This window comes from Macrobrachium rosenbergii, chromosome 23 (genome assembly GCF_040412425.1).
Source record: "Macrobrachium rosenbergii isolate ZJJX-2024 chromosome 23, ASM4041242v1, whole genome shotgun sequence".
NCBI lineage: Eukaryota > Metazoa > Arthropoda > Malacostraca > Decapoda > Palaemonidae > Macrobrachium > Macrobrachium rosenbergii.
Window position 1 is genome coordinate 28,755,051 of NC_089763.1, and position 15,794 is coordinate 28,770,844.

The 15,794-nt window shown below is 37.8% G+C and overlaps 1 protein-coding gene across 7 annotated transcripts in view; it reads left to right on the plus strand.

Moving 5' to 3' along the window:
* Positions 1–2,127: 2,127 nt before the first annotated feature.
* The window catches only part of Cka (Connector of kinase to AP-1), a 45,372-nt gene continuing 31,705 nt past the window's right edge, over positions 2,128–15,794 (plus strand). For all 7 annotated transcript variants that reach the window (XM_067125489.1, XM_067125490.1, XM_067125493.1 and 4 more), the window contains exons 1-5: positions 2,128–2,466; positions 9,673–9,776; positions 12,254–12,412; positions 13,025–13,084; positions 13,749–13,869. In XM_067125489.1, the coding sequence (XP_066981590.1) occupies positions 2,143–2,466; positions 9,673–9,776; positions 12,254–12,412; positions 13,025–13,084; positions 13,749–13,869 (768 nt within the window). In that variant the 5' untranslated portion in view covers positions 2,128–2,142. The remainder of the gene's footprint in view (positions 2,467–9,672; positions 9,777–12,253; positions 12,413–13,024; positions 13,085–13,748; positions 13,870–15,794) is intronic.

Sequence of the window (15,794 nt, forward strand, 5' to 3'; positions counted from 1 at the left end):
GTGTAACAAACAAATGTGCAGATCTGCCTGGGCATGTTTGGCAAAGTGGGACCTAAGACAAGGTCCAGTGCAGGTAAGTAAGATAAGCTTAAGCAGTAAGCAACCACTAACTGACTCAGAGAGGATGAGGTCTTAATAGTTGAATGACTTGCTGCATACAATACAGCTAACCGATGAAGTCAACATGAGAATTGCTACAGATGGAGTCAAGTTATTAGAGCCAAGATGCAACTCGAATGCAGGCTTTCGAGCCTGTAAATTTGCCGCTCCAAGATTATACAGTAAGCTCCCACTCGATACCAGGAGGGCTGAGAATGAATAGTCGATCAATAGAAAACTAGAGACTTTTATTTTTTCCGAGTGCTATAACAGTGTAGATCTGACTATTAACGTGAGAAATCCTAACTCCTCTAGAATGCTGTGTCCTGGCGCCTAACCAGACCTTACCTTCCTAACCTAACTTAGGGCACTGTGCCCTAACCTGGCCAGGGGAGCCTTGCCCCCTCCTGGATCCCCCAAAAAACAATGAAACCTGGCCAGGGGAGCCTTGCCCCCTCCTGGACCCCCCAAAAAACAATGAATATCCTTGTCTCCCTACTCTGCGCACTATCCGACTACATCATACAATAGAAAAAAAAAATCCAAGATTGTGTCTGCATTGTTAGGCTACGTTTATGATGAAACTGTGTGCAATTTAACCTTAAAATACACTGCTTAAATTACTGCAGTTATTGCATGGGTACCAAACCTAACTTTGCCAAACAGGCTTAGCTCTCTCCGACGCAGCTCAAAAGTGATTGACAGGGGTAAGCTTGAATGCACTGCTTCAGTATGGTGCTTGATCCACGCATAAGCTTCACTTTGAACTTTTTTTTATATTAATATGCTTGGAATAGGATGGGTATACCCGACCAGGACAAAAGACATTAAAATATATATCAAAATAAAAGGGGAACGGGAAGGGTTGAAATAGCCAGGTCACCAATAGCCTTTGCACAGGTAACCTTGGTGCCAATAACCAAATCATCCGAATGTCATGACCTAACAACTCGAAAGTATCGTAAATAACCACCCATAAAACAATACGACATGACAAACTGACAACAACCATTACCACAGTAAGTAAACCTTGACAACCTACACCTTTGGTAACGTCGCAGTATGTAAACAAACAAGTCTGGTGAAGGGACGGGGGTGACTATCCCGCACTTCAGTTCAAATGATCTGTTGGCCACATTTCGTAGAGGGCTTACGTAAATAAGATCTCATGAAATATTGTACTGCATCATTTTTGACAATTTTAATTACATAAAAGACTGAGACTGCAAAATTGACCAAGTTAAAACTGTCAACAGCATCAAAGGGCAGAGGTTCCGTCCCGTGCACTCACGAAACTTTTGGCGGTGTTCTTTACGTGTGAATAACTGTTATTTTCCTGGAAGCACACTTTTCATTCTGTATTGTCCTGTATTAACAAATAGTATAACTATTCTGAATTTAAACTATTTGTTAACCATTTATTATTTTTCAGTGGCGATTATATTGCTACGTATTTACACCACAGGCAACTTTCGTACATGGCCCAGAAGTGGATTGGCTTTAAGATAAAATTACATGATACATTTTAACGAGGTTCCATTTCTGTTTTACACAGATTTTCATTATTTACATATAGTGATTCGACAGTCTATTTAATAAATCATTCATATGAAAGTGCATTAGAAATATGCATTCATATGCAAGTGCATTAAAAATAAACTTTGTAAAACAAAAACTATGGAACTAGAAATAGCTAGCGTATCTTGGTTAAATTTATTAATTCATATAGTTTTCTGTAGCTAGCATTTTTTAAAACTGAATTCATTGATTAATTGCAATTTCTGCATCCATCTCGAAATACAATGAAGCATAAAAGTTTATCCAATAAGGAACGTCACCGCGTAATTGCTCGCGAGCGCTGCCTATATTTGTTGTGATCACATTGCTTGAGAGCCCCTGTTGACACTGCCCTCTGTTCCTATGTTATTTTTCTGCATCTCAAATTTTCGTTATGTAAAGAAAGACACGATAATTAAATACATATTAAATTTAATATAAACTTATAATTTTTAAAAGCTTCAATTTTGACGCAGGAGGGATATCATGCGCAGAAACTTCGTCGAAAGGATAATCCTTCCGAAGACTGACTCCTTGTGGGAGCACGAAGCGAATATTGGTCAGTGTAGTGTTAGTAATGGCTGCCATGGTATGAAATTGCCCACAACAATGGACGAGGCTACCAGTCAAAACCAGCTGGGAGGAGGGAGTGGCACTCCCGCTGGTGTGGCGGCCAACAGACAGAACCTCGAGGAAGCCAACCAGCGACTGCAATACTCCATCCCCGGGATATTACACTTCATTCAGCACGAATGGGCCAGGTTCGAGATGGAACGATCGCAGTGGGACCTCGAAAGGGCCGAACTCCAGGTGAGTTTTCGTCGCCCAAACGACCCCATTTCCCTCCCCCGGGCCGATTCAGTTCAGTTCCGTTCGCCCTCCGTCCCTCGGAGCGATATTCCGCGGAAACGGGCGGTTCCGTCCGGCATATTGGGTAAATATCGTGTCGTTGGGGGAAAAGGGTGGGTGTGGGTGGATCTCATTGATTGACGGTGATCAGCTGTTTTATATCAGTGTTGCCATTTCCTTTTCCCCTTCTCGCGGCTTTTTCGGTTAATCGGCCTCTTGCCGTCGGCCTCTTTTTGACAGCTCTGGCGCTCGTTATCCGGATTTTTCCCTCGGCCCCTGTGCATGCCTGGAAAGCTGACCTTAAAATTCACAGGGCAGGCGAAGGCCCCCCCGCCTAGCAAAGGACGTCGCCTGATCTGTTCTAATTTCTTGTTTACGTTTCTTTCCCTGGAGGCAGGGTTCAATTTAGATAATTCAGGTAGTTACATTTGTTGGAAATGTTTTACATTTATTGGAGATTTTCCTGCTTCGAGAGCTGAGCCAGGCGAGGTATATTTGTGTGTGGGAGAAACTACTGTAACTTTGGCATATAATGCATATAATCTGTGGCTGGCAAAGCCATAGCCTATCCCATGTTAAAAGAAGCCCAGAGTGAGAAACAGGGTTTTTTAAATCGAGGAATAACAAAACAGTAATATATGTATTCCTGGGGATGTCAAAAGTTCAAGCAAAGATGCAACACATTTACTAACCTAAAACCATCCTCCTTGTATTTTATCTATTAAATTTTTGTTTTTCATTTTTAGCAACTGACGTCTTCTTTCTCTATTTCCTATTACCTTCCGTAGCTTCTTTCAAATGAACGCCATATTTTTTGGAAGCTTGAATTTCAAGTCAGTGGCCCCTCTGGGCCTTTTCCGTATGAATAGGGTTCATCGTCTGAATGATAATAATAATAGTGTAATCTGACTTACGATGCCAGATACAGTATTAGGCTATCAAGGACACCAGTAGGGACTTTTTCCACCACCAAATTGCCCAACCAAACAAGACCTTAAAGTATGGTTGCTGACCTTAAAGTATGGTTATTTGCCTGGTTAATATGTTCACCAAAGCATTCTGATGGAACTGAATACAAAACTCGTCACAATATAAAAAAAAACTATTAAATAAACTGCACTCGTTAAACCAGTTCTAAAGATCTTGGTGTTACTGAAGATTATATTGCAACTCACTTCATGGAAATGAATATATTTACTATTGGAGTTATCCACAAAACTTTTGTATAGGAGAACCATTTCAAAGGCCTTTCCAAACAAGTGACTAAGCAGTAGAAATGGAAAGAAACTTAGAAGCATCGTACCATTTGCACATGCATAGGCTAGCCTATTGCCGGTGGCAGTCCCAGGAGGAATGAAAAATAGTACAGGAAATGAAAATTTATTTCAAGAGCACATCGTCATAAAATACTGTTTGTGTTCGGTTGCTCTGATGTAACGTTACTCAAGTTGGTTCAGATGGGAAGGTGTGTTGTATGGAGAAAATGAGTAGTAATCAAATATAGCATGCAATGTAAGCAAAATAAAAGGTAATTAAGAAATAGAAACTTCCCCTTAATTTAACAGTTATATATTGTTTCCTTGAGATTTTTGCATAGAGGCTAAAAGCTGAAGATTTAATGGAAAAGCTAAATAATTTGTAATTGTAGAAAAACCCAGTGTATTTAGATGTAAATATTGAGATATTAGTTGAACCTTGTCCGTAGGCTGTTTAAGGCTTGGTGGTAGGCATCTATAAGATCAGAATGGCCTTGCCAAGGCCATCTCCAGCTTGACAGTCAAGGCTAGGCCAACATTGATATAAAACCTTTTGCAATTTGGCCTGGGATTAAGGTAGTTGAGCATTTGTGATTACTGAAAACCAGTGGGCTAGATTCAAATAGGACTTACCCTATGGATTTATTCGTAATTGATAGGTGGAATTAGAATAAGGTAAAGTGAATGATTTTAAATAGGTTTAGCCACAGTCATTAAGACTTACTGGCTCTGTAGATGAATTACTTTAGATCAAGCACAACAACTGTCACAGGAAGATTGACTATTCTGTGTATTATTACTGGGCTTCATCCTAAAAAAACATCTCCAAGTTAACAATGCCAGTTGTAGGTTATCTAGTATTCCCAAATGTTGGCACTTGGTAACACTTGGTCAAGTTTGTTCTTGCAGGCAAAGACCATTTACGGCGTTAACTGTCATGTAGGTATAATTTTAGAGTATTATATGTGTTCCAAGACGTAGTTCCATCATGAGATTCATGACATGGGCTAGCATATAGGAACCAGTTGCAGGGAGTGTAAGACATAACCTACCAATGTTGTAGTATATTTCGAAGATATGCTATATTGTATTTTGTAACCGCCTTCGAGTTTGAGCTTCTTGAAATGTGTGAATGATTTTCACAAGATTTTTAGGCAAGGTTCAATCTGTGCCCAGCTTACTTAACAATTAGGCTATTGTACAAGAATGAAGGAGTGTAAAGGAAAACCTTGAGGAAATGTGGGACCAGAAAGGTCAAGTTGTTGTGAGATTCTATTGAACGACAGAAGCAGAAATAGTGTGATTACTTGAAAGTGGTAAATATATACTGAAGAGTGGGTAATTGAAGAGAAGAAAGCCAGTGAGGAGGATTAAAAGGTATACAGGGAGGATGGGCAGGTGTCAAGGATGAAGAGGAAGGTTTGGAATTACAGGCAGTCCCAGGTTATGACAGATTTGGCTGGCGGCATTCCGAGTGTACAATGCTCTTCAAAAAATTATTTCCCGATTTACTACGCGTATTCCGGGGTTACGACGCTTACAATGCCGATCCCAACAGAAGAAGTATATATGGCTCCGAAAGGCAGAATGGTCAATAAAAATGCAGGTCATGTCATTTTCAAGACACCCAAAAGATTAAAAGTAAGGTTTTCATAGGATTTTTGACGATTTTTTGTGCTAATGATGATTTCTGCTTATGATGGGGCGTAGGAATGGAACCACCTTCGTAAACCAGGGACTGCCTGTAATGGAATCATAGGATCAGGATATAAGCACTCGCTTCGAAAAAAGGAGCACTTTACTTGCTTAGATTGCAGTGTATTCAACAATACTCGGTAATTACAACATTTGCAGGCTAAACATTGTTTATTGTTGCAACATTTGCAGGTTAAACCATTGTTTGTTGTCGCTTGAGAGGAGAGAATGATGTTGTTAACTGATAAGAATAAAAATTTTTCCTCTTTTTTTGAGACATTTAGCTCAGTTTTAGCAGGAAGACCCCAAATTGGACCGCTCAGTATATGAGCATGTGGTTAAACGGCTTTTAATGGAAAGCCTGCTTCATGATATTAACTGGATGAAACATTTTGAGGGAAACCTCGTCAAGCTCATTGGACCAGACATAACATTGTGTAACATCATAGGGGATGTACACCTCAGGAACCTTAGTGGGTGTTTGGGATTGGCAATTCATCTTATCACCATCTTTGGGATTTATGAAGAGTGTCAGCTCAGTTAACTCACGCAGGGCAGAAACAATGTTACTGATAGTTAGGCAAATGGTGCCTTCAGGGACGACCATTCACAGTGATCGGTGGAAATTGTATTGCGAAATTGAAAAGCGTCTTGGTTTTATTCACCGTACAATTAATCATTCATTATACTTTGTTAGTGGAATGACTGGTGTTCACACATAACCTGTATAAAGGTCCTTGAATAAGCACAAGTTGATTGGCTGTGCATGATAATTTTTGAACTCAAACATGGATTTTTGGCAGGAAAGAATAAACTGCACGTTTATTAACAGATGTTTTTATCATTCCTAACTTAAGTAATTTAGAAAACAGTACTTATTTTAAATAATTTAGAAAACAGTACTTATTTTAAATAATTTAGAAAACAGTACTTATTTTTACTTATCTAGTGGGAGTGCTTATCTTTACTTGCACACATGAGGGTGTTCTAATCTTTACTTGTCACCTGTGAGAATTCTTATCTTGACTTGATCTCAATAACTTTTTGCAAAGCAGAAAAAAGACTCAGTGACTCAGTTTCAAATTTGTAGTACTGATGGGGATTTTTAATTTGAAGTAGAAATAAGGTCAAAATTTTGAATTTGACATAGCAGTACTGAACTTCAAATATAGGGACTTCCAGTTTTGAGGTAGCAACAATGACTTTCATCCCTGATTTTGACACAGCCATAGTGACCTTCATTTGTTAATTTGAAGTGGCAATAGTAACTTTCTATAATGAATGTTAAGCAATAGTAGGGATATTGAATTTAAAGTTTGAAGTAGCAAAACTGAAGTTTTACTAGTGAATTCGCAGCAGGAGTCTATTTGAAGTACCTGTAGCAACAGTGATTTTCAGTTTTTCATTCAAAGCAGTGGGAGTGACTTTCAGTTTTAAGTATGAAGTAACACTAATAACTTAGAATGTTAGCATTGCAGTGGCTTTGGTCCTTGCAGAAAGTGTTAGGGGCTGCTTAAAGGAGCAAGAACGTGCTGGCATAAGGCCACCTTATGTTATAGTGACTTATACAGTAACATAGAGGATATCATTTAGTACCAAGAATAGCTGTGCTATGGCTGGAAAAATTATGCAGCCAGACACCTTCATTTCTCACCTTTGATGTCAGCAGTGTTATCAAGGCACTCCTTGAAGTTAGTAAAAGATCAGATAACAGGTGATAAGGAATTGTTTGAACACTTGATATATATGAAGCATTAACTGCCATGGTGATTTGACTCCTGAAATAGTTTATGTGGAGTTTGAGACGTTATGAAGTGATTTTTTTTAAAAACTATTTTCTTGAGCCAGGTTTTAATTTCAAATAGACTATACCTATTCCTTTGAATGTTGGTGTTGAAGGTTATTAAAATGTTAAAAGATTCAGTATAGGCAGTCATTTTTTTTGTATGTAAGGGTTTAGTGGGTTGTAAGTTCTTTGCAACACAGGTGATGCCATTCAGTAACTTATATATGGCTACGATTTTTCTGCATTTGAACTTTTGTTGTATAACTATTCCGTTTTTCACAAACTTGCTCCATTTCTGTACCTTGCTTTAGCTGAGCTTGTTTTTATGCACCAGTCCTTGCCCCAACTTCGTTTTTGTGCAGTTATCCATGCCCTAGCTTGCTTGCGTCTGTGTTGTAATTTCTGCCGTAGCTAGCTCGATTTCATACAGCAATCCCTGCCGCAACTTGCTTGTTGTCTTGCATTTAGGCTGGTGCCCCACCCCGTCTGAATTTTGCTTGTTTTGTTGTAATCCCTGCCCCAACTTTGTCTCAGGAAAGGTCTACACTGAGTCAGCCATCATCCATGTTCGAGTACATAGGCTGTATATATTGCGAGGCATTCTTTGAAGTGTTGACAAACCTGCCATTAAAAGTACTCTTCCCAGGGCAGATGCATCCACACCTTTGTTGGATGCAGATGTTATCATGGTATAGCTTAAAGCTTGTATGGACGTATGTTTTGTATTGCACTCGTATCCTATTTATTTAACGTTTGTTGGCCACTACTTGAAGTAAATTTTTCTGTCCATGGAGAAATGGGCAACCCCTTTAGACAAAGTGTTGTTTTAGTTCATTATGATTACCAGTTTTTATTTTTTATAATTAACCTATTAGCTGAATCTTTGGCCTTCTTTGTCCTGTACCGTGCTGTACAGTTAGGTGTGATTTGTAATGAAAATGAACTAGTTTGTAAGTTTTTGTGAGACACCTAAAGTTTCTGTCTTCAATTACATTTAAGTTTCGACAGAGTTGTAAGACTAAACTTGGTGTTTGATGGATGCCTTGGCAGACACTTTTTATATAAATGTATACCTGCTGCCTGAATGTTTTCGGTCATGATTTAGTTCTTAGAAGTGTTTGTAGGTTGGAGAATGAGTTTTCGTCTGTGAGTGTTTGTAAGGTCATTGACAGCAGTGATGTACTATGTTGGAGGTCACTTGAGGTGCAAGCACTTGACAGAATACTGTACTGTTCCTGCAAACTACAAAACTTATGGAGAAAATCTTCGCAACACAAAAATAAACTTACTTATAGTCAGGAAGTAATGAAAATATTAACTGCCACAAATACAATGTAAAGAATTACTCGTAATATGTATTTTCATGCAAGAAGTTTTCATTTATATCATTAAGTACAGTATTGTCCAGTATATATATTTGATGTATGTAATAAATACCATGACAAGCTTAGAAGCCAATGCTCTGTTGCTTTATATATTGTTCAAAAGTTAGTTAGAAACCTGTCCAGCATTGTTGGAAACGAGTCAAAGAAAATGTGTCTTGTAAAACTTAACTTCTAAAGTTAAGTATACCTTAGTTTAACCAGACCACTGAGCTGATTAACAGCTCTCTTAGGGCTGGCCCGAAGGATTAGATTTATTTCACGTGGCTGAGAACCCGTTGGTTACCTAGCAACGGGACCTACAGCTTATTGTGGAATCCGAACCACATTATGACGAGAAATGAATTTCCATCGCCAGAAATTGTTCGTTGTATAGAGAAAGCTGCAAAGGCTCCCTTACTTTCCATTTATAAACTAGTTAATTCAATAATTAGCACTATCTAGACAGCTATACCTGTATATCTTACTTATCAAGTTATGATGAGAAATACTTCTGGAACGCTTGACAGAGTGTTTCTGTTATCTAGTTATGAAGCTGTACGTACAATGTCGTGAGCAGGGTATTAATTATGAGCGTGTGCTTAAAAAAATGTATGCTAATGGTACGTTGTTTAGCATCTCGCTTGGAAGAGGTTTTCGAATAATTTTGACATGTATTGTGGATTGCATGGCTATTTAAGGGATTATAGATTCAGCTCTTGGGAGCATCAGGTTTCATTGCATTTCATTACGTTTCGAATAGTTTAATTGGATTTTACCCTGTGGATTACAGATGACAGCTTAGGATAAATGGCCTTGAAATACATCTGAATGGGGTTTTCATTGACTAAGAAAATAGTAGTTACTGGTTTGCAGTCTAGTTTTTTACTGTTTTCGATGATTGTGCTTAATTTTGTACGCACCAGAAATATTTCCGTAGAATAAGGCTGGAAGGAAAATTAGTTGCTTTTTAATGTGTTAAATCCAGCCTTTGTAATTGGAGATTATCATTAGTTTGAGGAATTAATAACAAAATACAGTAACGGTTTTTTTCTCTTTTCTTTTACAGGCAAAGATAGCGTTTCTCAATGGCGAAAGGAAAGGGCAAGAAAACCTAAAAAATGACCTAGTTAGAAGAATAAAAATGTTAGAATATGCTTTAAAACAAGAAAGGTAAGTGGTTTTGCATTGCATAAGTATATGGTGGTTTTTAGAATACTATTGAGGTATCTCAGACTTCTTTTTCCCTGCGTTTTGTGGTTTTTATGGTGACCAAGGAGTTGTTGGAAACTTTCTTTCCCCCTTAATTTGATATTGTTCAGTGTTATGATCAGTGTTACCTACAAAACAGCATTACATAATATTGGTTAAATGGTTAAATTATGTACAAGATTGAAACCTAGCATTAATCTTTTTGAAATTAATTTTTTTGTAGATTTTAATTTTTCTTTTAAATTTCAGAATCAGCTTTTGTAAAAATAAGTCATTACTGCATTTTAGCGTGAGTTTTCTATCTTAATGAACTCAGAGTTATTTGACATTTTCAAGGCATCTTGTTTATGTTCCATTACAGTCTTGTATAATTGCATTACCAAAAATATACTGTTTTAAAGGGGTTATAACTTGACATTCAGTGAATTTTATTTTTTATTGCCATGCATGTATTAGTTAAGTGAACATATCTTTTTCAATATCAAATTACAGTACCCAAATAGTGTTTCTTTTAAGTTCAGTTACATTACGTAGAACAATGGCGCATTGCAAATTTTTCATTTTTGACTGGGAGTGATTTGTTTATTCTTAAATAAGAGAGTTTAGATTTAGATGATATGGACATTGTATTATTTTGGGTTAATCGTATGAGCAGTTAGTATGTTTCTACTCATTTTTCTCCTTTTTTTTTATTTCTCCTCAGTAATTCTGTATCACCACCCCATTTCTGTCATAGGGGCTGCCCTTTCCCTCAGCTCCCATCTCTCTCCCCATTGTGTCAGTCAGACTCACAGCATTAATGTCATTATAAACGTTTGACATCGTGGCATTTTCTATCGAGTCATCCAGCAGCTATTTTGTGCGAGTGTGTGCGTGCGTGAGTGTTATGACAGATCAAAGGTGGCTGTGAAGCATGTTCTGTTTCACTCATACTCTGCTCTTTAAAGTCAATATTAAAGCTTTGTGTTCTCTTGACATCACAACTGCAGGTAGAACATCCCATAAGCCCTGGGCTCCCCTCCCCCTCTTGAAGCTGCTGAGCTATTTTGTATTCTCTTGGCATTTGCCTCATTTTAGTCGGGGAGGTATGGAAATCGCGTTGGGATTTTATTCGGGAGGGTGATCCGTTTGAGCCTCTAAAAAGCGTGGTGTTTTGCTCAATGACTGCCAGAAATTATATTGGAAAAATGGAAAATAATTGTATGGTATTTAGTTGTTCAGTTTTCAAGTTTTTTATTCTGATGGTTAAGATAATACAGCACTGTATAATCATATAGCTACATCACCACTGTAGGAATGGATAATACGTTTATCTTGATCAGCTCACGCAGCACACTACATTAGGTAGCTTGTGGGATATACTTTCTTTAAAATCTGAGATACAGAGGGCTTTTTGCAAGTCAGTATCACTTGATTTGAAGGTTGAAGGTCAGTATGACTGCATTAGTGCTTTGTTGGTGGTGTTTCTTATTAGAATGTACTGCAGTCCCTTCCTGAAATTTTGCTCACACAATACAGCAATATCAGTCACTGTTCTGTTTCATTTGCATATTGTGTTATAAATTCTTTGATTACTAGAGCTAAATATATGGTTTGGTGCAAGTAGTTGGCGATGAAAGTTGGGAATTTGCCGTTCATCTGCAAGCTGCTTGCTTGAATAGACTCCTTCTATCTTTTACGTCATCGTGGGGGCAGCTACTTTCCTTTAAAAAGTCTGGAAAAAATACTTTTTTTTTTTAGACGCTAGCATAGTTGCATAGTGAAACAGTGAGATGGGAATCAATTTATCAAAGGCTGGAACTTATGCTGTGTTTGAATAACAAGACTTTTCAAGCAGACCCCAGTATTCTGAGGGGAAAAGGCAGCGGATGATTGAAGAAAAACAATAATGGAAACAAAATCTGAAAGCTGCAAAAACAGAAAATGTTTTGATCAGATTTACAGGAATATTGATGCCTGATGTTCATACGCGTTGTTGAGGAAATAGATTGCCGAAGAGTAATGAATCCTCAGATATAAAATGGTAGGCTGAGTAATTTTAGCAAATGAAAGTAAATTTAAAGCAAAAAAAAATTTAGGTACCAAATGAGAATTAATGATATGCAGTTGTGAAACATTGCATTGTACAATCTCTCTCTCTCTCTCTCTCTCTCTCTCTCTCTCTCTCTCTCTCTCTCTCTCTCTCTCTCTCTCTCTCTCTCTCAAAATAAAATTAAACATGGAAATAAATGAAATTATCATTAATTCATTAAACATTTCAGGCTTGTACAATCTCTCTCTCTCTCTCTCTCTCTCTCTCTCTCTCTCTCTCTCTCTCTCTCTCTCTCTCTCTCTCTCTCTCTCTCTCTCTCTCTCTAATTAAAGGAAAATAAATGAAACTATCATTAATTCATTAAACATTTCAGGCTTTCATTAACATATGACTTTCTATTTTTCAGAGCCAAGTATCATAAGTTGAAATATGGCACAGATTTAGTTCAAGGGGATATGAATCCCCCATCGGAAGATGGGGGTGAGGAGGTACGGGTAGACACAGATGCTATTCTCTCAACCAATACAAATGTGTCTTGGAAGCAGTCAAGACAGTTACTGAGACAGTAAGTATATTATTAATCATTTTAGATGGTCACTCAATACAGTAATTTGAATGTAAACATTAAAATACTTGATTTCTCTTATGGATCACTATAACTGTTTATACCAAAACTAGTATGTATAGGTATGACAGTTGAAAGTTTAGTGAGTGTACTGTCTGCATATGGCCTGACTTGGGTGTCCTTGCTAATGTTTAGCTTCAGGGATTTATACTTAACGTTTTTTTTTTAGTTTAGTCTCTCTTTTATATGCTAGATCTAAGGGTCATGGGCTAAAATCAGTCATATTTAACTTTGTCCATAACTTCTGAACTCTGGGAGAAAGTGGCCTGACCATAGAATTTGAAATCTGTGGGAGAGAAACTTCAAATTTAACACGTATGCTTTATTTATCAAGCCTATATGTGGATAAATATATAAAGTTTTGATGTCAGATATTTGGCATGCATACTCCACTAAAGAAGCTAATGCACAGTTTGTGGTCAAAGTCATACTTGAACAGTACAGGTCATATGTAGGAATTTACTACTGCCTGAAAAAGTTGAAATGATACATTCTTTTTTACCCAGTTTTTCAGTCAGATTATTGATGAATGCAACTTTTATTTCTTTTCAGGTATCTACAAGAAATTGGTTACACGGATACAATTATAGATTTAAGAAGTAATAGAGTAAGGTAAGGCGTTTCTGTTTCCTTAATTTTCTTTCCTTTTTTTTTGAAACGGCAGAGTTTTTGTTAGCACTAAGTATTGAACGAGGGAATAAAATAGCATTCAGGGAATGGATGAAGTATGTAATAATTTTTTAGTGGGCTTGAAAGAATTTTTTATGATGTATTTATAAAGCACTATTTATACATTCATTGAAAAAGTACTGTTTACACATTCATTGAAGTAGTATTTATTCATTGTTTAACTTGATTAGCAGTTATGAGTGATGTGTTAAGCATCAGGCTCTCATTTTTTTGGTTCCATTTACTTACAGTGCCTTTGATACAGATGTAACCAGCTGTATCCAAAGCTTCTATAGTTTTTGAGACTGACTGACAACTAAAGGCCATACATTACTGTGGTTGTACATCTGTTGGTTGAACATTTCATTACGCATCAGTAGTATATATTGGACTTTCTCTGAATGTATACTGGATTTTATCCGAAGAGAAGTCATTGTTACTGATATAAATCAGAGGTCACTGAGGAGTCACACTCATTCAAGATTTTGCCCTTTTGAAGGGCAAACCTTGAAGTATCGAGAATTCACCAGTGCATTGTATTTTGGTTAATTTCCATCGTTGTTTTATAATTCTGGTGTATGTATTTGTATGTATTTGTTTTTGACAGGTCATTATTAGGCATTTCTGGAGGCGAAAATGAAGAAAACCACAACAACACGCCGGCCATGAACGGTTCTGATACGACGAAGCGAGCGCCTGATCCCAATCGGTGTTATGTTCCGAAAAAAGTAAGGAATTGAGTGTGTTTTGCTCTCAGGTTCCTCGACACTAGGTTGAATACTTTGATTTTAGTTTGCTGGATTCATAAAAAAAAAAAAAAATGGTTTTTGTTGTTGTGTATATAAGGTAGTTACTGTATTCAATGAAGTGAAAACTTAATACAGTGGAAATTTATAAATATTTTGTATACAAAATTGAATTTTATTAGCTAAGTTGGAATACTGAAGCATTTTAACCCTTTGGCTTGTGGCCCTTATAAATAGTAACGTCTGTGGGAAATGGCAGTGACTTCAGTGATAAGTATGAAAATGCATATATTTTTTTTTTGTTCAGAGACGTGTAGCTCTGGCAGATTTCATGTTAGACTGCACAATTATGATTAATTTTGCAGTTGAATGATTGCTCTATACAGTGGCGTAATAAAAAACTTGGTGAAATGAGTAGAAGTGAGAAGATATGAGACACTTTTTCTCTTCTCAAAGATTTTGTTAAAAAAGTATATGTATAGAGTTTTTATCTTTGCCCCAGAATACATGCAAATAAATTACCTAATTGTTGCAATGCAAAAATGTGTAATCATAATAAGGGAAATGTGAACAGACGAACGACAAAGGAGCATCACGTTTCCTGTAAAAAAAAGTGACCCTCATCGTTTCCTGTAAAAAAAAAGTGACCCTCATCTGTGTTATACGCACAAAAAACTTTTTGTCCTGTTTTGTGTTCAGTGGTGCATGGCTCCGACAATTTTCATGGTGGAATGCTCAATTTTGACTCATTTTGCAGCTGAATGAATGTTCTATACATTGTCACGATACATATCCCCCCAAAATCTATATATATATGACCAGTCCTTCTGGAGAGTGTGGTACCTCTCTAAGCAGTCGCCAACCCCAACCTGGTACTTGCCAAACTGATATGAGGTGTCCCTCCTTTAGCCACTCTTTGAGCACACACACAGCAATTTTTCTGTCTCCCTGCTGGCATTAGCTGTTTGAAGATATGCCGACGCAATACTGTCTTCGGACATCCATAAGGATCCAAGATCCTTGGCCTCTCCACGGGTGATGGCGTTTCCCGGAGGAGTTGTCCTTTTTGTTGTCATCATCTCCCTCCAACACAACAGGGTCATCAAGATCAACAGCTTCACCAGAAGGCATCACATGCGGGCAGGAGGGCTGTAGCACCCCTGCTCATCAACAGGCAGTGAAGAAGCACGAGGGAGTTCAGTGCCGCTAGCAGGTCAATTGTCAATGTTGAAGTAGGATCCTGGGCCATTCTGTGGAATTCCAGCAAAGTCAGTTACCATGCATCCATGCTGTACTTCAGGTACAGTACATGAGCATTCTTCTGCAACATCTGAACCAGATAAACCAGCAGCTTATTTGTCCTCATGGCATTCTGTGGGTGAAGCTGGTGTATTTGATCATGGTCAAGTCTATTGACACCTATCATGTACTTTATTTGTCGTTGTACCACACACGGACGTTGCAGAGTTGTTGTTTGCAGTAGTGACTTGGCTTGCTTTCGTACTCTCCACACTGTCAGCATCTGTGATCACATCTGATGAGGCGAGCGTCCTGCCAACGCATCGTTGCGGCAGCAGTCCTATATGTATCGTTTACTCGCTGAGGTATATGTGCCAACACTCACCCTGCCATGAACAGTGTCACCTTTCGTGGTATTATGCTCACTTTCACATTCACACTATTTGTTTTACTTTTTCAAGTATATCTGCAATATTTAAAGAATAATTTGTGAAATAATGAGCAAATTTGGATCACAAACAATGGAAATAAAACACTTTTCCTGTGAGAGGTGAACGCAGGTGCTTATCCTTTCACGTGTGTGACAAGACTGAACAACATTACTGCCTTGTGGGCCTCTGCAAGAGATGTAAGTTCAGTCACTAGGCCTTTGTTTGTCACCCCACATC